Source organism: Colossoma macropomum, unplaced genomic scaffold (assembly GCF_904425465.1).
Source record: "Colossoma macropomum unplaced genomic scaffold, Colossoma_macropomum, whole genome shotgun sequence".
NCBI classification, from domain to species: domain Eukaryota; kingdom Metazoa; phylum Chordata; class Actinopteri; order Characiformes; family Serrasalmidae; genus Colossoma; species Colossoma macropomum.
Genome location: NW_023494792.1, coordinates 41,245,291 through 41,266,563, shown reverse-complemented (window position 1 = coordinate 41,266,563; position 21,273 = coordinate 41,245,291). Strand labels below are relative to the sequence as shown.

The window sequence follows — 21,273 nt, the reverse complement described above, 5'->3', positions numbered from 1 at the left end:
ATAGATAGATAGATAGATAGATAGAATTCTTTAATACATAAATTGAAAAAATTGGGACCAAAACCAACTTCAGCAGAAAAAAGTAGATTCCTTTTCTTGTATAGTGTGAGTAAATATTTTATTTGAAAACACTATCAAAAGTACAAAATAATCAAAATGTCTCTTACCGGAATAAATGGAAATGCGTACTACATATATCTGTGTAAAAAACTACAAGTCCCGGCTTCCGGATGTGACGTTCCATTCGCGGGAAAGTGAAGCAGCGCGTGGATCCTACGGTTGTGTTGTGGAGTTTTCGTCTCTAAAAAGTAGGTGCGCTGGATTTACTCTCTAAACTGCACTGTAGATGACTAAGAGTGTAATTTTACTCAGTGAAGCCTGTAATACTGTGTTTTGGTGAAAGCTGCTGGCTCGTTGGTGTAAAAGTCCCCGCTGTTTTACTGAGGTGGCGCTGCTGCTGTTATTAACACACTGATCAGGTTCAGTGTGAACTTCAAGCCGAAGTCTGCTAGTGAGCTGTTATAAAAACAGTTACAGTAAATTAAGTATATTACGTAGATTATAATCTGCGACGGAGGACGGTGAAACCACTGTTTATAAATTAGAGATTCACTTCTGGAAATATTAATACTGGACTGACTGACTGACGATTGTAGCTAGTACACTAACAAAACATGAACAAGGACACATCGCGTAACGTTACGCAGAAGCAGTTAGACTGCATTAAATATTAAATGATTTCTGTGCTGCAAATACAGGTGTAGTTTTAGCACAACATACACACCACAGAACACCCTGTATGTGTATTAGCATTGAGCATATGCGCAAAATCAGTCTAACCGTAGCCAGTAAAGATAAACTGCCCTGTGAATGTAAACAAGGGCTCATCAGTGCATTTTAAGACTAAAGAGAAGAAGTGCAGGCTAAACGAAGTTTTCTCTCTTTGTTTCTCTCTGTAGAGGATGCTGTCTGGACTGCAGTATCCTGGCTGTCCTGAAGCCAGACTGCTGTCTCTGAGAGAAAAGCTGCCCTGTAGAGACGTGCAGGCAGGAACGCTGCTGGCAATCATGGGTGAGGGTACGTCACGAAAAGAAAGAGAAAAAAAGAAAGTAACTGTAATATGTTCAGAAAAGACATGCCTGAAATGGGCAAGTAATGTTGTTTCGTTTAAGTTTAGTATTAGGGAGGTTTTTGTTCAAGAATTTTTTTTTGTCTGAGGAATGTGAAGTTATACAAGCCATAGTCAGCCTTTTCAGAGCACCCCTCCCTCACATCTCTAACATCTCAGTAAATACATTCATATTTGATGCTCAGGTTTAGTTTAGATGTCCAAAGACCTGTTTCTTAATACTATTGAACAAAAGTTGGCATGTATCCATCACAATTCTGACAGTTATGTTTTCTGGAAAGTGGCATATCTGTCATGATTATAGATCTTTCAGTTGTTGGCATGTGTGCAATATTTCCATTTGAATAAAGTTCTGCTATTTAGCAAACTGTGTTGAAATGGAGTAAAACATTAGTATGCAAGTGGCTGCAGGTCCAGTGTAAACTTTGATTGATATCCGTAACTTGCATGTCATAAATACTTCCTTCATGACTCGTGAGCATGTTTGCAAAAACTAAATAAAAATGGCATGACTGTATTTCCTTTTACAGTTTCAAGATCTACACTGAACAAAAATATAAATGCAACACTTTTTTGTGAAGAGGAGTTTTTTTGTATCAACTGCTGCAAAATGGGACCAAAACCAAGTGTTTATATGTATGTTTTTGGTCAGTATGTGTTGGTGTTGATTAGTAGATGACATGACATGAATATTCTTCTAACATGTTCACGCATGGTGTTGTGTGTCCTCTCTCCTCCACCAGCCTGAGCAGTACTGCTATCCCTCCGTCTTCATTTATGGCCATCGAGCCACAGGAAAGAGTCACGTGATCCTCACACTGCTGAAAGAACTGGAGGTATGATTAATATAAAATGGGATGCACAATATCAGCAGCTGATTTATTATTCACCAGAAAATCAGGAGAGTTTATTATCACAGGTCTGATATTGGAATTATGGCCGATAAATACAACCGATAACTTGGCCTCTGTTTTTAGTTCACATATATACTGAAACATGTTCACTCTGATGGCGGTGTGGGAATTTTTCACAGTTCTAGCAGATGACAGTGTTCAGTACCACTAGTCTAATTAGCCACAACAAGGTGATAAATTGTTTATTCATTATTATTGTCAAATTTCCACATGGCTGTATGAACCGTACATGAGGCAAATCAAACTCCCCTTTTTTCTGATGAAAGGATTGTTATTTGCCTTCTCTTCCTGTAGCTTCCCCATGCGGCAGTGAGCTGTGTGGAGTGTGTATCTGCAGGGCTGCTGTTTGAGCAGACGTTGTTGGCTTTGTTTGGTGCGGACTCGGCCACTCTGCTCCCTCGCTCGCCCTCTCTTTCTGACTTTGTGCGAGTCTACAGACAAATCTGTGCTCAGCAACCTGCCAAACAGACCCGATACATAGTGAGTACAGGACTTTTACTGAGTTTTGCCATTTTGGTCTTAGAACTAAAGGGTTTTCTTCCAAAATGCATTACAAACCACTTTCAGAAATGTTTTATTTTTAAATGATATACATTGTTGCACTTTACACATACAACACTTATTAATGTTGTATTATGATTTAATACCATCTTTGTGTGAAGATGTCCGCTGTTATTCTTTTCAAAAAGTGTTATATTCAACATCGTTATAATGAAATATACATGGCCTCTTTTTCCAAACTGTTGTTAAAAGCGCATATTGAAACTGTTTTGGCCCAAAAGTGGTTTAAACAGCTGAAAGGTTTGAGTGCTGATATAACAAGAAGAGGATAAAATATTTTTATAATAATTCCCAAGGGAGGGCTTTTAGCAGGTGCAATTTTTATTTTATTTTGCAGTATTTCATTTAATTTAATTTATTTATTTAGCAAAAAAGGGGCAGGGTGTAAACAGCTCTGGCCTTTCTGTTTGATAAGTCTTTGCAAACTGACTAAGTGAACCTGGTCATTCATTAAAAACATTTTAGAAAAGCTAGGAGTCCCCAAACTTTTGATGATCTGTGTACTGTGGTGTTTCCAGGTGAGAAGAAGTTTGAAGCAGGGAGATTTTATTCCAGCTTATGCAGAATTTTCTGCTCTGTTACAGCAAAGCTTGGCTAAGAAGAAAAAAATGCAAAATGCAAAAATCCTTTATGCATGCCTGAAGACACAAGGAAGTTATTGCACTGCAAAAAAATAAAACCTGCATCAGCAGTTATTATAGGTTCTCTGTCTTGATATCCCTGAGGATGGGGAGGTTAAGTACTGCTCGTTCAGATAAGTGTGTACAAAATGCAGAGGAGGATATTCTTTTACTTAAATCTGGAGAGCATGTGATTATCTCCAGGGAGTGTGTATAGAAGAACAGTTTACACCACACAGAATACAAGAATATATGCAAAGATATCCACTAGGAAACTGCTGGGATTAGCGTATATTCACACAAATCGCATTAGTCAGTAGGACTGTGCGATATGGATATAAAATCTGGAGTTCGATAAGGCTGTCTGATTTCACAATGACGATATGAGAAGCGATAAATTACTATTAAAATATTGTGAATCTGACTGGATGTGAAGCAGGTACAGACCTTTTTGTTTTTTTGGATGTGTAAACAGAAATTTAGATAATCTCTTTTTTAAGCAACTAACAAAATACAAAATAGCAAATCATCATTGACTATTCTGCAAAACAAAAAGAAATGAAATACTAACAACTACTCACATCACAACTGCAAGCACATTTTTGTGCACTGAGGGCTGAGAAACAGTCAGCATTACCTCAGCTGTTTTTCTATAAAATCAAAAACAAATAAATGTGTATATATATTTTTTTACTTATTAAATAGGTTTGTTGTGACAGTAGCCATTACTGCCTCGCACACTTACCAGATGTGCTAGCAATCTTAATGTTTGATGCATTTTTACTGGCAGTAGTTTAGGATGGAGGAGTTTTTTAACTGTGCTTGTATGTGTTTTGTAATGCAGGGTTTGATCCCAGTGCAGAGAAGCACTCATTAGTTTTCTAATAGTTTGTGCTGGTAAGCTGACGTACTGACATCTCTCTGGTGCATCGTCTAATAGGTAATTTGATCTGCTGTGTCATCGCAGCCCTTGATGATGTGTTTCTTGCGGAAACTTATATCGAAATGACAAAAAAAAATATGATTTATTGCGCAGCCATAGTAGTCAGGTTTCCGTCCAGCTGTTGAATTAAATTCAGGTCAATGATTGAAATGTTGCAAAAAAACTGCAAATAAGGCTGAGAAAATAAAACTCAACGTTACTCTTAGTATTTCTAAGAAACATGGAGCGAGTGTACAGACAAATCTTTAGTGCTGAGCAGATTCTTGTTGCTGTAATGTTTAATTTACTGGCTGCATTTTACATTGTAAGGGTGTGGAGACAGAACACACTGGCTATCATAACAGCTCAGAAAATGTTCATAAATCTCTTACAGCAGGCCTCTCAGTGGCCATTCTTTCGTCAGAGTGGAAATAAACTTATTTTTCATTAAAATAGTAATATATTAAAAAAAATTCTTGTAATGCTGGTAACAGATAATTTAGAACACTGTCGGCTGTCTGTGTGAAAAGGTGGCGTACCAAGATATAACAGACAGCACAATTGCAACTTTCTTGTTATAAAAAATAGAATTTAAATACAAAAACTGTTTTATGCTGAACTGCTTGCTCACCTGCAGAGATGAAAATCCAGTTTGCTTCCAGTTTTGTAAATCCTACACATTTCAGTTGAAATATTTCATCAACTTTATTAAAGAAAAAATTGCATAGTTCAGTTGAGGCACTTTGGGAACAGGTGTAAATTGCATTTATGGCTAAAGGTTTTTTTTGCGCACACTAATGTCTCTAAATGCACCATTGATGCTGTTTCTTTGTTAAGACAAAGATATGTTTTAATTTTTTCCTCCTGTTTCCCGTTTTTTTTTAATACCTGTGGTGGCCAAAGTAGGAAATGATGCATTGTTGCATTTTAGTTCTGGTTATCTTGGTGTTCACACTGACATTTTGCATTATGTTCTGTAAACAGAAGAGAAATAGTCAAGACTGATTAGGCAGATTTTTTTATGATGCATATTTGTGACAATTACGTTACTATCCAACAGACTTTCTGAACCATGTTGTGTTCTTTACAGAGAACATACTTCGACGCATCAAAAGAAACCTACCAAATGTGAACACACCTTTATTTGGCCATTCTACCTCTTTATGTGAAAAGTATGGAATTAATTCTTAATTAAGCTTAACTCTGAACAGCTATGGAGATTAAACTCTGTCACTCCTCATCATGCTGCTAATAAACTGAAATCACATTCTTACAATGTTCTACAAATGTGAATCACAAAGGCAATACTAGGAGTTCATCTGTGAAATGAAAGGAATAATAAAACGTACTGTGTGATGTTTTTGAAGGTTTTGGAAAGAGCGGAGCTCCTCAGAGATATGGAAGCCAATCTGCTGCCTGGTCTGCTGCGCCTACAGGAACTGGTACCAACCCACACACTATCATTCTGGACACATCTAAAATTTCTCATAGGAGAATTCCACATTTTCTCCTCCAAAATATCTGCAAAATTCAGATTTACATCTAACCCTAGATGTTAACAAAGTCAATTAGAGTGGTTTGATGTGAAACCACTACCTGATCAGATTTCTTTATAGAGGTAGCAGTGGTACTGGGTAATGTGTTTAAAACCTTCTCAGAACTATTGTAAAACCATGTCTGATACATCAGGCAGTGTATTCATAACCGATACATGTTATAATTTTCAGTGATGGAGCTCTTAGAGAACTTAAACTCTTCAGATGCCTGGTTCCTGTCAACACCACTGTGAACAATGCTGACTATTTTCGTTTCTCTGTAATGAAGCATTTTACATCAAACCACTGTCAGTGACTTTTTAGTGAGTTTTTACATTTTGGAGCTAACATCATAGTAGAATAATTTTATACATATACCTGCAACAAAGTTTATTTTATTGTAAACACTGATTCCAAGCTGGGGGGTCACTGCACACTAGGGTCATCTGTTTTGAGCTGTTTTAAAGTCTCAGACTGACCTGCGTTCTGTCTGGTGTCAGGTGGATGATAATGTGACTGTAATCCTGCTCAGTGAGATCGTGTGGGACAAGTTTCGGCCCAACACTGGCTGCTTCGAGCCCCTGCTGCTGCACTTCCCCGATTACACTAAAGGTAACTCATTTAGGTGCAGTAAAATCAAAAACAAATATCAATTAAACAAGTAGATAAAGGAAGCCAAAAAGTGGTAAGCAGGAATCCATGCTTTCTGATATCTTTGAAGTCTGAGCCTGTCAAAAGTCCATTAAAATGAAGGGTTAAAATTTGCCCCATAAATAATGAGTTAGAGTTGCTTACCTCAGGATGGATATACAGACTACTCAGGGCCATGTGTAGGTATAAGCACTCCTTCTTAGTATGTGTGATGAACTTGCTTCATTTGCATACTTAGTAACCTTATGGCTGATCTTTTATAGCTTCCATTGCACTAATGATTGATTGTATTTATCATTCCTGTCTTATATGGCTCATATGTCTTTGTCATTATGCTAGACACTATTTCAGCATGGACAGTAAACTGTAGGCTCAGTGCGCTAGGAATGTAAAAAAGCATTGTGCAGATTCAGCTACATTGATTTTTAGAATTTTAGATTTAATTAAAATGTATGGTAATAATGTCCAACAACCTATGTGCTCATTTTTGAGCCTAAAAAAGGACCTAAAAATAGCAGCAAAAAAGCTTAGTGTCTTATTTTTATTGCCCATATTCCATATAATAATGTGTGTGTGTGTGTGTGTGTGTGTGTGTGTGTGTGTGTGTGTGTGTGTGATTTATGCTACAGCGGAGCTCCTGCAAATTCTGTCTCTTGACAGTAACCCATCCTACACACCTGAACTGTACTCATCCTACATCAACATTCTGCTGGGAGTCTTCTACTCGGTCTGCAGAGACCTGAGAGAGCTACGGCACCTGGTAAAATACAGACACACACATGAACCTGTTCTAACTGTGTGACTTTGATTGTAGTACTATAGTTTATGTATCTCTTTTCTGTAAGTATGTACACTAGTGGTGTAACAATACGCACTTTTCATGATGCATATTGCTGTTTTTGCATCACAACATGAAACATTTTCGATTCTTAGAAAACATAAATAAAAAATAAACAGAAGAGCAAGATGTATATTACATGTTTCACGTGTGTTATTATGGCTCAAAGTAATAAAAGTAAACACTATGTGGACTATAAGGCTACATCTCAAAATTTAAATGACGTGAACTTTACAAGTTTATGTACAATCTGATTTTGTATTTGGATATAAAGTGACTCTTGTGAGAAAGGATTTTCAAACCACTGAATCCAGGATTCTACACCAGAGTAGAGGTGATATTTAATACTGACACAGTTTCGGCACACTGTCACTGTTCAGCCTACCGCTCTTTGTCCATCCCCTGGACTAGAAAACCAAAGTGTTCCCAAACAGGAGATAAATGTAAGAATGAGTTGTTCCAGCTCAAGCTTGCTCTCTCAACATGCCATTTCAAACAACTTGGCTAATTAACCATTCAAGGTAGACAGAGCTGAAGCTTCTTATTCAGATTTTCCTCAGGCACCAGAGTGTAACTACTGCACTATTTAAGGTGGAAAAGAAAATGTGAATTAAAAAAGCTGGAGAATAAGACATTAAAACCCATTTAATGTCCAAACGCAGTAACTCGCTGCATAACACGCCGGGCTGTGCCATGTATGTAGGCTTTTGCAAATGCTGCACACATGAGCCATAAAAAACAAACTTTGGGTCTTTTTTTTTAATGTGTGCCGCACATGCATGCTTGTAGTTTCTAGGCAGAAAAAAAATGCAGTGTTTAGACTATTATATACAATCTAGGCTAGTAAACAAATCAACAAATGTAGTTTTAACTCTTTGACAGGTGATAGAAATCCCCCGAGTGGGTTAATGTTGTGGACCCACATGTATCTTCTTCATATAGCCATAAATGACATGGTGAGAAAGCAAGCAGCAGTCATGGCAGCAAGTCACGTTTTATTGTTGATCTCTTTATAATGAGCTGATTCATTGAATTAGGTCTGTTAGAGCAGGAAAATTCTAAAATCCTCAGGGCGGGGGACTTAAGGACCAAACAGTCATCTAAATAATTTTTTTTCCTTCTTGGGAGATCAGTATGGTAAGAGTGAGAGCGTGTTATGTATTTATTTTTTAAAAGCTGTCATCTGTATTATTTGTTTTTCTTCTCTTCAACAGGCTGCCCTCAATTTCTCCAAGTTCTGCGAACCTCTAGAGAAAGGAGAAGGTAAACATTTATAACATTTCAGAAGTTTCTGTTATTTATAGGAATGTAGTTGTACCATCTGTTCACTGCTGATACTCATTTAGAGATGGAATTCAAAAAATGATTTAGATATTCTAGGGAAAAATGGGACTCCTAACAACCACGTAAGACATGGTAGACCACCAAAACTGACATCATCAGAAACAGTACTTAAAGCTTTCATTTTTAAGAGATAAAAGAAAATCAAGCTCCACTCTTGCTTTAGATCTGAAAAAATGCAAAGATGTTTCTGTCCATCCTTCCACTGTGAGAAGACAACTCAACACTGAGTCTGAAAGCATGTGTAGCTGCGAAGAAGCCCTTACTGAGAAAAGGAAATAAACAAAAAAGAAAATTTGCACTTCAGTGTTTAAACAGAACATCTGAGATGTGGAATAATGTTGTATGTACTGATGAGTCAGTTGTGTAACTTTCTGTTTTCTGCTTTTTTGACACTGAAAAGTTTACACTTAATGGCTATTTTGACAGGAAATTAAATGAATGAAATGGTGGTCTCTGACTTTTGCATATACTGTAGAGGTTAAGAACATTTTTTGAATTCATTCTCTTGTAAAGTTACTGTTTTTTTTTTTTAGAGGTTCTTACAGTTTCATTTCTGTCTGGGTATTTGCTGCTCTGTAATATTAAATTGTTTTAAACTGGTTTCTAATGTCTTCTCAGCCAAAGAGGGCGACACACACAAACTGTGGAGGAACATTGAGCCGCATCTGAAGAGAGCCATGCAGACCGTGTACCTGAGAGAGGTGTCCAGGTGCGGAGCAATGATGACATCATTATTCAAATTATTCAAGCTAATCACTGTCAGCTCCTTAAACTTTAGGCCTTTTTTGCAGTTTGTTAAAGGTTTTTTTTAATTATATCGTCAGTGTCATGTCAAACCATTGACTGTTAACATCAGCATTCTTAGCTTGTTAATGTTGCTAAATTCTATTAACATTATTTTAGATAATTTGTACTGGTCCATTCATCAAAAGTTCATCAAAACAAGGGTAGTTTCGCTGGACCACCATCGGCTGCATGGTATTTGTGTTTCACAAGTGCCTACAGTATAAGATAAGAGATGTTAGCCCTACATTTGGGGTGTGTGTATGCAAGCACCGCTGCCACTTCATTTAATTAGGTTGTATCCTTCCGCCTACTGTTTGTCTTGGGCATGTGCATTTCAACAGTGGGTATCGGTCAGTAATTTAGTAAGAGACATCAAATCTCGTAGGCAAAAATAACATTTATCTAGTTACCCTTATGAATTATTCAGGAGCTACTATGAAACGACATTTAAAGTACGAAGCTCACGGCATTCTAACTAAAACAAACTAAAACAATGTTCTGATGCAAAACAGCACATTTTCGCCCAAATCTATGTGGTGGTTCGACATCATTCAGTGTAATTTGCACTGCTTCCTAAACAGAACTTCTGATTACTGCGTTGTTTGTTCTGAGACTTCCCTGCGACTGTGATTGGTCCACTTCACCCAGCGGGCTTCTAGTGGTGCTGAGACGTATTAGTTCTTTTCAAGTATACTCACCCCAAGGGTTAAGTTAATTATGTTTAGTTCTTTCATTGTTCTAAGTATACTGCCAGCTTTATTGTTTAGTAAAATGATATAAGCCCGGTTCCAAAATAGTCTGAGTCTGTGTTCTGTACTCAACTGAAATGGAAAAACAATTTTTTGGACAGCGACGATATGCTGCCTCTAGACAACATCTTTTTCAGTGACGTCTATGCTTATTTCAACTTGACAATGTCAATGACATTTTGCATGTGTTAATCAGAGATCATCTTTTGGTGTCTTCAATCCCCAAATGATTATTAAGTGTTGTTCAAAGGAAAGGTGATGTGGTAAACATCCTCCTGTTCTAACTTTTTTGGAACGTATTATCAGCATTAAATTTAGTGCGTGTGTGTCTGTGTGTATGTATATATTTCGCTGCTGTCGGAAAAAAACATCGTATCTCCAAAAAGGTAACTTTACAGGAGAAGGAAAAACGCTCTTAACTTGAAATGAAAGTAAATGGTAATATAAATATAAAAGTCAAAAATTTTCCATGCACTTTTGGACAATTTCTGTTGGTCTTTTCATTCTAAAATTTTGACACAACATAAAGGGCACCTGCCTTTTTCAAACCAGGTCGAAAAATGAAAATTGGAGAAAAATGGACAAAATTGACAAAAATGGAGATGCGAGGTTTTGTCCCTAACAGCAGTGAGATATGTGTGTGTGTGTGTGTGTGTGTGTGTGTGTGTGTGTGTGTGTGTGTATATGCATGTTTTCAGTTCAATACAGGTCCAGATGAATTTTCTGTTTTATTAGCATTTCACATATTTTTGTATGTGTAAGGTTTATATTTATATCTAAGAGGCACTCTTGAGACTCTTGTTAACATGTGGGTATGTGTTTTCACCCCAGTGTTCAGTGGGAGCAGCAGCAGATGGATGAGAAGGAGGCTACAGCTCTAAGAGGTACACACACACACACACACACACACACACACACACACACTCAGAAGGAGAATCGGTAGTGTGGTCCCAGTTCAGAGGCCTGGACCCTCGCACACACACATTCGGGCCATCTGCTGGAGTTGCTCTGTCTGCCAGGCTGCTCAGGATTTCCCCCATGTGTAAAACTCGGCAGAGCACCAACCTACCACACACGCGGATATAGCCGTCCCATCTCCTTATTCCGCTGATGTTAGTGTGATATGAGGAATTTTCACTCCTGTCTGGATCACTGTGATTTAGGGAAATTTGACTGATATTTCAAACAGATATTTGATGATGATTTGATTTATAACCCTTCAGAAATAAATGTTCTATTTCTCTGTGTTGCTAATCCAGGTGGATCTAGTCCCAATTTCTACATGATTAGTTTTTTACATATCTGTTTCTAAATCATTTAACTTCATTTTAAAAGAAAAAAGTTTTCATTTTCATTTAAAAAAAAAAAAAGTTATTTTTTCACAAGTGTAAATGTAGGGGTTAGGATTTGGGACAGTCACCTCCCAATATAAAGTACCCTTTAAGTGATGATTTTGTGTATTTAGCTTATTACTATTTATGTTATTGCCTTGGGTTTAAAAAGATCATAACATAATCCTTGTAAATATCTGATGTTGGTAGAATGTTCCAAAAACTTTAGGTTAAAGTAATGAAGTCCAGTTTTTAATTGTCAAATCAAATGTTCATGAGTGTGTTGTGAGTATATTGCAAGGCGTATCGCAATCGCAGTGTGTAACACTGTTATCACATACTGTATTTGGTCTATATTGTGCACCCCTAGTTTGGACCCACCTGTCTGAATGTTTTATCATTTTAAAGGCATTTTGATCAAAAGCCCTAGGCTTAAATTAGGGCTACCAGAAATCCTTTTACATTAAACTTCAAAAGTTTAAAACTTTTTTTTCTTCTCCTCAAAAGTTATCATTTTGGAGATAAGAGGTTGTATTCCAGCAGCAGCAATATAAGAGAAATAAGTGGTAATAAACCGCAGAAAATTCTGAAGTGTGCCTGTTATTGAAGAAGTGTGCCTGTTACTGCCAATCATATCAGTCAGTAAAGCACTGCTTAATTAAAACTGCTGGAGTAAAAAACTAAAATCTAAATTATAAAATTATATCAGACGATATTATTAGCTCCTTCAAAATTTGTGTTGACCTCAGATTTTTGGGCCTTGCTTAAATGCTTGAACTTGTTTCTAAGACAAGTATAGAAAAATTATAAAGGGAAAACTAATCCAGCTCTCGTAGTGCCTAATTTAAAGTCTCTCTCTCTCTCTCTCTGTGTGTGTGTGTAGGTTTATCAGCTCTTGCCCATGTGGAGTTGCCGTATTACTCCAAGTTCCTCCTGATTGCGGCCTATCTGGCCTCATATAACCCGGCTCGGACTGACCGCCGATTCTTCCTCAAGGTCTATCTCACTCTCCCTTCTTTACCTTTTCAAGCCTTGTTTGCAGTAGATAAAGCAAATGCACAAATATATGATAATGCTACTTTGCACTAAAAACTGAGGGCATCTTAGTGCATCTAGACTTCTCTTCTTACTCTTATTACTACAGTTACAGATGAGTTCTGTATAGTTGCTAAATAATTTGTAGTAGTTAATAATGCACAATAGGTACTGAATAATTCACAGTAGTTTCTAAGTAATTCAGAATAGACATTGAATAATTTATAGTAGCTACTGAATAATTCATAATAGTTTCTGAGTAATTAATACCACAGATGATATAGACAGCAAGCAAATATGTGGAAAGAAACCTCTGACCTAAGCTTGCATGAATGCCTACGTAGAACTTAATGAATGAGTTATGTGTCAGATTTGAGTGAGTTCTTAAAAGGGAATTCCACTGATTACTCAATTTCTGCAGAAGGGTTTAATGTGAAGTGGTTCATTGTAGAGAAACTTACAGATTCAGATTTTTTTTAACAACGTCTACAACACGTATATAGCCATTTTTTACTATCCAAAACCGCTAATCAACCTGCACGTGTCTTCTGAGTTTTATTTACACCCTGAATGCATTTGAAAATGAGTTTTAGGCCAAAACCTTTGCAAAACTGTTGTGAAACGTATGTCTCGGGCATCAGGCAACATATTCGTAAGTTTTTGTAGCTATAGCTTTATTTTAGGTAGTTTTACAAGCCTTCAGACATCTGATTCCTATCACCACTGCCGTGAACGCTCTTAATGACTATGCACGTATTTTTAGTAATCGATGGAATTCCCATTTGAGTCGAGACCTTTAAAGTTTTCCCATGTTTTTGTTTGCATCTAATGTGGGTAGGATGATAATGAGTGTACTTGTTTCTTTACAACAGCATCATGGAAAAATGAAGAAAACCAATTTCTTGAAGAAACATGAAAAAGTAAGTGGCTATAATCATGTAAAAATCAGGAATTGTTAACCTTTATTTTTAAAGTTTTTTTAAAATCACTTCTTTACTTTCTGTCTTTTTCTTTCTCTTTTCTTCTGCTTTTTGCATGTTCTTTCACTTTCATTCTATCTTCATTTCACTCTCCTTTTCTTTATTTGCCTCCTTCACTCTCCCTCTTTTTCACTCTTTCTGTACCTGTTGTTTTTGTTTCTCTCCTCTCTCTCTCTCTCTCTCTCTCTCTCTAACCCTCTAACCTTCTCTCTCTGCCTATCTGTTCTTATCTCTTTTTTTTTCCTCTTTCACTTTCTGCCTCTTTCACTCTTCCCATATCTCTTGCTCTCACGGCTTTTCTCTGTCGCTCTTACCATCTTCTCTCTGTCTCTTTCTCCCTCCTTTTCTCCCTCCCTCCCTCTCTCTCCAGACTAGTAACCATCTGTTAGGACCGAAGCCATTTCCTTTGGACAGACTGTTGGCCATCTTCTACAGCGTGGTGGACAGCAGAGTGGCGCCAACAGCCAGCGTCTTCTCCCAGGTAATTACAGCTCATTAAAACTGTAATGATAGTGTATATTAAAGGCAAGTTATGGTATTAATACTGAGTGGATTAGGAAATTAGACAGGATTTAAATAGAGTATACTAATGATAACAGTACTGCTAGTCAGTAGGTGGCAGTGTTTCATGGTAAACTCTTGCTTGTCACCATGAACTATAAATTTTTTAATTGTCAGAAAATTAGTTGAATAAAATTGTAAAAATGTTAGTTGTATATGGTTGATATAACTAGCTGACGAACAATGAAGGCCTATTTTGAAGGCCCCAATAGATGAATGGGCCTTCAAAATAACAGATGCTGTGAACATCCTGACCAATGTAAATACATTTGGTCAAAATAATGCAGTCCAGCCTTTAGCCATGTCACATGAAGCACTCAGCAGTCACCACATGAGAATGTGTAGTTATGTATAATTTAACTGTAAATTTTGCTGTCATTCAGTTTTCTCCAGCTTCCAGCATTTTGTTGCTGTCAAAGTTTGTTTGTTTGTTTGTTTGTTATCTTAAGGGTTTTTTTGTATTTCACTGTTAGATTGCTTCGATTTACATTAGGTAAACATTTCATAATGACAAATGGCCCTATATGAAGCTACTCTCTGATCATTTTGAGTATTTTTCAGAGCCCCACCATGTTGTGTTATTTTCTCCTGCAGATTTCCTCTCTGGTCACCCTGCAGCTCCTTACTCAGGTTGGACATGACGACCAGCTGGACACACCCAAGTATAAGTGTGCTGTCTCCCTGGACTTCATTCTTGCAATCTCTAGGTATGTGTGTGTGCTTGTGCATATGTTTAATTCAGACAGGGTTCCTGTTCCAGCTTCAAACAACCTAACAAACAGTTGCAGTTAACTCATTTTACTGCAGCATTTAATAACTTACTCTGTTAACCCTGTTATATTTTGTTGCTCAGGTTGTGATTAATCTTCATGCACATGAAAGTGTGATGTGTGTGACAATCAGCCAATCACGTTGAGCTGCTTTTATGTCAAAGAAGGAAAAATAAGTCATAATACATAAATATGTAGAAAGTAAAGCATTTATGAATGTAAAAACCAACACTGTCACCACTGCCACAGTATTACATCTTAATAATAATATAATAATATAAATAACTGCTTTATATTCTTCATATCTATGCAATATGATTTGTTTCCTCTGCTGAGAAGTGTTACTTTTCACATGATTGATGTCACAAATGTCATGAAGTGGGTCTGGGAGGGGAGACCCAAAAAGGACCAGGGGAGTCCACCTCTGCCAGAAGGTTGTCCCTGATTGGTCAGAAGCTTGACACTAATTGGTCCAAGAGTTGTTTATGATCTGAAATCCCAAACTTAACCTGCCTTAGAGCAGGATAGGCATGCAGCAAAAGTCACCACGGTGATGTAACCAGGGAATATCCTTCTCCCATTTTATTTACTATTTAAAATGACCAGTAAAGTTACACGTTTTTTATGAGTTATGAGTTTTTATGTGTGATGTTGATAATGATAAAATTATGTCAAATCTGAAAAAGTAGTTTTCTTTGCCTTAAAACACCCTCATGAATCTCTCTGCCAGGAGTGGATTTAAAATTGCATTTTAGGACAACTCTTCTCAAAACTACCATAAAACAACTTTTTTAATACCAGGCAACAAATTTGTAACCGTTTCATATAACAGTTGTCTGTGAGGGAGCTTTTAGAGGCATTACACTCTTCAGATCTCTGGTTCCTACCGCCTAACAATTCTGACTCTGTACGTTTCTCTTGAATGGCACGTTGCACATTGCATAAAACTTTAAAATACACTGCTTAAATTTGAATGATTTAATAATCAGCAGAAAATTTGAAAAATCAGTGGAATTCCCCTTTAAAGCTTAAGCAAAAAATTCTGCATTGTGAGACCCAGATAGCTGTGCCAAATGTTACTATAGTGTTCTTGATGAATTTGTGCTCATTATATCATGCCATCCTAGCTGAAGGTGTCATTAATGAAAGTGATTAATAATCTGTCTCAGTGGTAGATGACACATTAAATTTGTGTTAAAGCAATAGATGAAAAATCTAATTTACCACCACCACCACCCCACCCAGGGTGTAGTCAACCAACCGAGAGGTGCCTGAAGTTTGCTTTTTTAGTTTTACACTGGAGCTACGAGGCTGACAAAGCTAACAAATAATGGAAGCCTGTGAATGCCAATTAGGACTGTGCAAAATGCATGCCTAAGTCATCACACACTTGCTTCAAACCATGTCTAGTTGTTAAAGGGGAATTCCATCAATTTTTCTCCACCAAAGTTTCTGCATAATTCCGTTGTTCATAAGTAAGCAAGGTTATCCAGAGTGGTTGCATGTGAAATCGGTCATTGTAGAGAAATGTACCCACTTGTATATCTGTAATATGGTGGTGATGGGAACCAGGGGCTGTATTACAGAAACCACCATGACAACTTCATCACCATGGCAACTTCAGTTAGGACTGAGTTTAGGACAGAAGCTATTACAAAACAACAGTTCTTAAGTTCATAATCTTATCCACCAACTCCAGATAAGAAAACAGTGTTACAGAAACATCATAACAAGACAAAGTTTCCTAAATTCTGCCCCAACTTTAAGACAACCTCAGAGCTGTCTTACTTTCTGTTTTAACTGTTTCTATTGTTTTATACAGTGACAGGCAGCATAGTTCACTATAACTAAGTTCTCTATAACTAGCATAATGACGCTACATTTATCTACATTGAAAATGGTGCTTTGACTTTTTTTTGGTCTAAAACAGACACTGCAGACACGATCTCCACCATCCTTTCCTATTACCTTTTGTTTGTTAATGTTAATGAAAACTCTTCAGATAAAACATTAGTGATGGTGGTAAATAACTAGGAGACTCACTTAAACATGCGTCTGTTTGGAGGAGTAACGTTAGCGGGGCCAGCTAAAGCATATGGGAAACAAACTGGGGAGCAGCGATGCTCTGATGAATAGCAAAAAGCGCTGCCATAATATTCTTAACGTCAAGTTTATGGTGCTTTAGATTCGTTTAACCTTTTTCACCGCAGTTGCGGTAGCTAATGATGGCTGTCTGTTTAACTAACTTGATAATTTTGGTTATGTGTTTACATTTCAGCTGTGCGCATATGGTCGGTTGCTAGATAACAGACCTGACAATTTGTCAACATCGATTGAGTAAGATTTCCTAACTTGAGATAAGATGCTGTAAGATAAGATTCCTAAATTAAGATGAGATTTGCTTCTGTAATATGAGTTTGTAAAAATCTTATCAGATCGTAACTTACAGCCCAAGGGCTTGCAATGTGAACAACACAAATATAGTTATTTTATTTACTATCAAAATCACTAGTGAACCTACACGTGTTCTCAGTTTTTATACAGTATGTAGTGTTGATAATGATAAAATGGTGATAAATCTGGAAAAGAAAAAAGTATTTTGCCTATATATTTGCCCTACAACACCCTGTATGTAACTTTGCACCATGAATGTGTTTTAAAAAAAAAAAAATTAGGGCAAAACCTTCTCAAAACCGTTGCAAAGCAAAGATTTGGTATTCATAACCATTTCATGTAGTAACTTTCTGTGAATGAGCTTTTAGAGACATTAAACTCTTTAGACCTCTGTTCCCATCACCACCACTATGATCAGTTCTGTCTCTAAAATGGAGCAGTCCACACCAAACCATTTTGAATGTGTATCTAAACATTAAATATGTAGAAATATGGAAATATCTGTGGAATTCCCGTTTAAGTAATATCACATTTGACACTGTATGGCATACTGTTATCTTCAAACATGGATTAAAATATGGACAGATTTCAACATTTCTAGGCTAATTAACTACATTTGGAGTAATTAGAAAACTGTAAATTAGATTTTTCAGCAAACTGTCACATTTAAAGAATTTTCCCTGCTTCAATACAAGACTTGATAATTAGCTGATGAGTTGAATTACATGTGTTAAAGGAAGGGAAAACATCAAAGATTATTTTACGTGTATGTGTGTGTTTGCGTTTCTGTTCCGTATTAGAATATTAATGTTGATTCATTATTTCATTAATTCATTGGTTCATTGTTTTTCTCTTTTTAGAACTGTGAGCTTTGACATTGTGAGGTATCTCTATGACTTCCTATGAAGACCTTATTTATCTGGGCAGGAGGCAGGCATCTGATTGGACAATGCTTTGGGATCACCCTAATGGACAGCCGGACTAGCGAGTTGATGGGAGAATGTTCTTGTCAGCTCTGGGCTCACAGTGGCTGATTTAGGAGATGTGGGTGGGGGAAAAAGCTTCTTGTCTCCCTCCAGAATCCCCTCCAGGCCTGATTGCATTTCAGAAAAGTTATCCTTCACTTCCTTTAACTATGTCTGTTTTTCAGAAACCATTGTGTGGTGGTGTACAGGTTGTTTTAAAGAAATTTAGTTGTTGCTTTTCAGTTTACATCTAATGTTAAGACCACTAAGCACTGTAGATATTCTGGAAGGTAAATATTTGGAATTTTGTTATGGATTTATCAGGATGAAGTTAATAGGGGGAGTAAGTAAGGAAGATTTTTTTGTTGTTTGTTTTTGGAATTGAAATAGGTCCTCAGTGTCAGCACTGTAGGTGTTTAAAAGTGGACACATCCGAAATGAACAAGGCATACTACTATGTAGTGGCCATAGCAGACTTCTTGCCATGGTGTTGTGATGAATGGATGAATCAATCGATCCATCAGTAAGTAAATAAATAAATAAATCATTGTGTCATATTGTCATTGTCAGCTGCAATGCAAATACTTGCAAATACTTATCAATTTTGCTGAAAACAAAGAAAAAATAACACTTGTTGATGACATTTTCTGTTAAATTCATAGGGGATAGACCTGCTGGAGTTACCTTTTTCATTTTCATTATTTTACTTATGGGGTGGACAATATGAGGACATTTGTTATCGTGATAAGTAACATCACAATCCACAAACGTTGGGCCTCTGTTACCACTTTTAGATCACTGGACAACTGCATGGATTATTTAGACAAATTATAGGGAGCCAGACAAAACCCATTAACAGTAGACGTATGTTTTCTTAATAATGGTAAAAATCAATAAGTTAATAGTCACTTAATTTCTTAGAAATACTGACTTTTACTGCCAATTATAAATAGTTATTCTGACATACATGATTATTACCATAATAACAGTAACAACCATTAAAACGATCACAAATAAACTGTTAAATAAAGGTGATCATTTGTTTTTGTGAATTTACATTCTATTTCTGCTAACAGTAGTGCTAAAATACAGAATATGTACAGCGTATTTACATGCATTTAACCTTTTATTAAAAATGGGTACAGACCATTACATTTTACAGTACTGTGACAGTGAAAGTACTTTTTACAGTGTGGCATAACATATCCAATGTGGACTGCTACCTGACATAACTGACTGGAAGGGGGTTCTTAAATTGCATACACATTAAATATTTTATAAGTTAGATTTCCAAAATGAGCAAAAACACAAAATATAATGATAATAGTGTTTGTTTAAATGTAGCATTGTTATTTGGGTGTATTTTGTCCATTCCGACTTGTTCATAAACCTCAGAAAAACAAAATGGCATATTGTGTGTCGTGAAAATGTCTTCCAGCATTGTGATGTATTATACAGCTGGTTTCCTCAACTCTCTGCTCAGCTAACATGCTGTTGAGACTAACAAATACACAGGGCTCTGGGGTGACAGAATATCAAATGTACAGCAGTTTTTCTCAACCCTGGTCCTGGATGCCCACTGCTTTGCATTTTTTAGTGTTTTCCCTGCTTCCAACACACTTGATCTAACTAATCAGCTCATCAACAGCCCAACAGAGTTAAAGTGGGTGTGTTAAAGCAGGAAAAGCACTAAAATGTGCATGGCAGGGTTGAGACACACTGGCATATAGTGCCTCAGCAGCGTCAATGAAACTTTAAAACAAGGATCTGATCCTGGTAGAGCACAGCACTGCAGAGTCTAACGTTTTTATGCTTTAACACATCCAGTCAGCTCACAAAGAGCTTGGCAATGAGCTAGTGAGCCGTACCAGATATGTTAGATCAGGGAAAACGCATGTGGCCTCCAGGGCCTCAGTGATAACCCTGTGTTAGAGGTTCATTAGCTGCTATTGAAGTTATTAGCATTGATTCAAATTGTCTTGTTGTCTTCACTCTCTGTTCTGCAGCTCGTTTTAGTCTTTTTTATTTTAATCAGCTCCGGAGAGGCAGGTATTTTTGTGTGAGCGTTGTTCGATTCATGCCTCTTCATGATGATTTAATGTCGTTGTCATAGAAACAGGGAGGGAAAAAGCTAAAAGGGGGTTTGAAACTTGACTCATCTTTTCTCACATCCTAATATAATGTATGAACAAATAGATCAGAGCTTCAGTAGCTGGGCACAAGCATTAAAGGACCCTGGTGGGTTGTGAAGTCATTTATTTAAAAAAAGGAATCAGAAAAACAGAACGGATTATAATGTTCAGGATTTATTAGAGAAATAAAGAGCAGAAGCAGGTCAACAACAAACCGAAATGTCCTACCGTCCTATTACAGAAGGCACGAAATGTACTGCCTATGCTTTGCTTTACTGAATGGACATTGGGGCTAAAAAAAACACACCCATTACTCAAAACGTACAACACTCTTATATGGGTTGTTAAATTGCCGAATGTTTGTAGAGTGTCATTTCTAACAAATAGGTACCTTTTAGGCTCCTTTTACAGATGTAAACATTCTTGACCTGAGCTTGTATTTTCTTTTTATTGCTAAATACAATAGCAATATGCTACATTAGCTGTCATAATAGTATAAATTATAGATATATAAATAGATAAAAGGTTCACTAAAAGATGTTTGGCCCAAAGTGCAATGATCAGTATTCAAAAGCACGTTGATGGACCAATCCACATTAATACACCGACTCTTTTCCCATACAACCTTAGCATTTGTGGCTCTGCTAACAGGCTATTTTCTGGGAAACAGTCAGTAAACTCAATGTGGAATCAACTCCCAGCTCTTGAACGCTCTCCGTTTGCGTACGTCTTATTTGGAAACAAATAAGCAAGAATTATAAGCCTGTGATTCATTGATTTGTGCATGACAAAGTGTTACTGATGCAGTTCAGTTAAATGATTGTCGCTTAAGACAACTCTGAGAACTGTTGCCCAGGCAAAAATTAAACAACTGTTCCTCTTTTGAGCTAGTGCAATTGAGAGTTGTTGCCTAGGCAACACTTAAACAATTGTTACTCATTTTAGTAAGTTGTAACCTAGGCAACCATTCAGTGACTGTTGCTCTTTTGAGCTGGTTCATTCAAACAGTTGTAGGCTAGGCATAGAGGAGTGTTTTAGTTTGAAAGAAGATGTTTT

General features: G+C 36.9%; 1 protein-coding gene across 3 annotated transcripts; it reads left to right on the top strand.

The window, feature by feature from the left end:
* Positions 1–228: 228 nt before the first annotated feature.
* Positions 229–19,083, top strand: orc5 (origin recognition complex, subunit 5). Of its 3 annotated transcripts, none has more exons than XM_036575541.1 (15): positions 229–312; positions 960–1,076; positions 1,873–1,965; positions 2,338–2,523; positions 5,514–5,588; positions 6,182–6,293; positions 6,962–7,092; positions 8,385–8,433; positions 9,133–9,223; positions 10,881–10,933; positions 12,264–12,376; positions 13,288–13,335; positions 13,766–13,876; positions 14,551–14,663; positions 17,981–19,083. In XM_036575541.1, the coding sequence occupies exons 2-15, from the start codon at positions 963–965 to the stop codon at positions 18,024–18,026; spliced, it is 1,335 nt and encodes a 444-aa protein (XP_036431434.1). In that variant the 5' UTR covers positions 229–312; positions 960–962; the 3' UTR covers positions 18,027–19,083. The 3 variants fall into 3 exon arrangements, with proteins under 3 accessions (XP_036431434.1, XP_036431433.1, XP_036431435.1); XM_036575540.1 differs by having other exon boundaries at positions 246–308; XM_036575542.1 differs by lacking the exons at positions 229–312; positions 960–1,076 and adding an exon at positions 1,660–1,776.
* Positions 19,084–21,273: the final 2,190 nt, after the last annotated feature.

Coding starts and splice junctions, on each gene's coding strand:
- orc5 (XM_036575541.1), top strand. CDS start 963: ATGCTGTCTGGACTGCAGTATCCTGGCTGTCCTGAAGCCAGACTGCTG. Junction 10,934..12,263: donor GGAGGCTACAGCTCTAAGAG/GTACACACACAC, acceptor GTGTGTGTGTAG/GTTTATCAGCTCTTGCCCAT. Junction 12,377..13,287: donor ACCGCCGATTCTTCCTCAAG/GTCTATCTCACT, acceptor TCTTTACAACAG/CATCATGGAAAAATGAAGAA.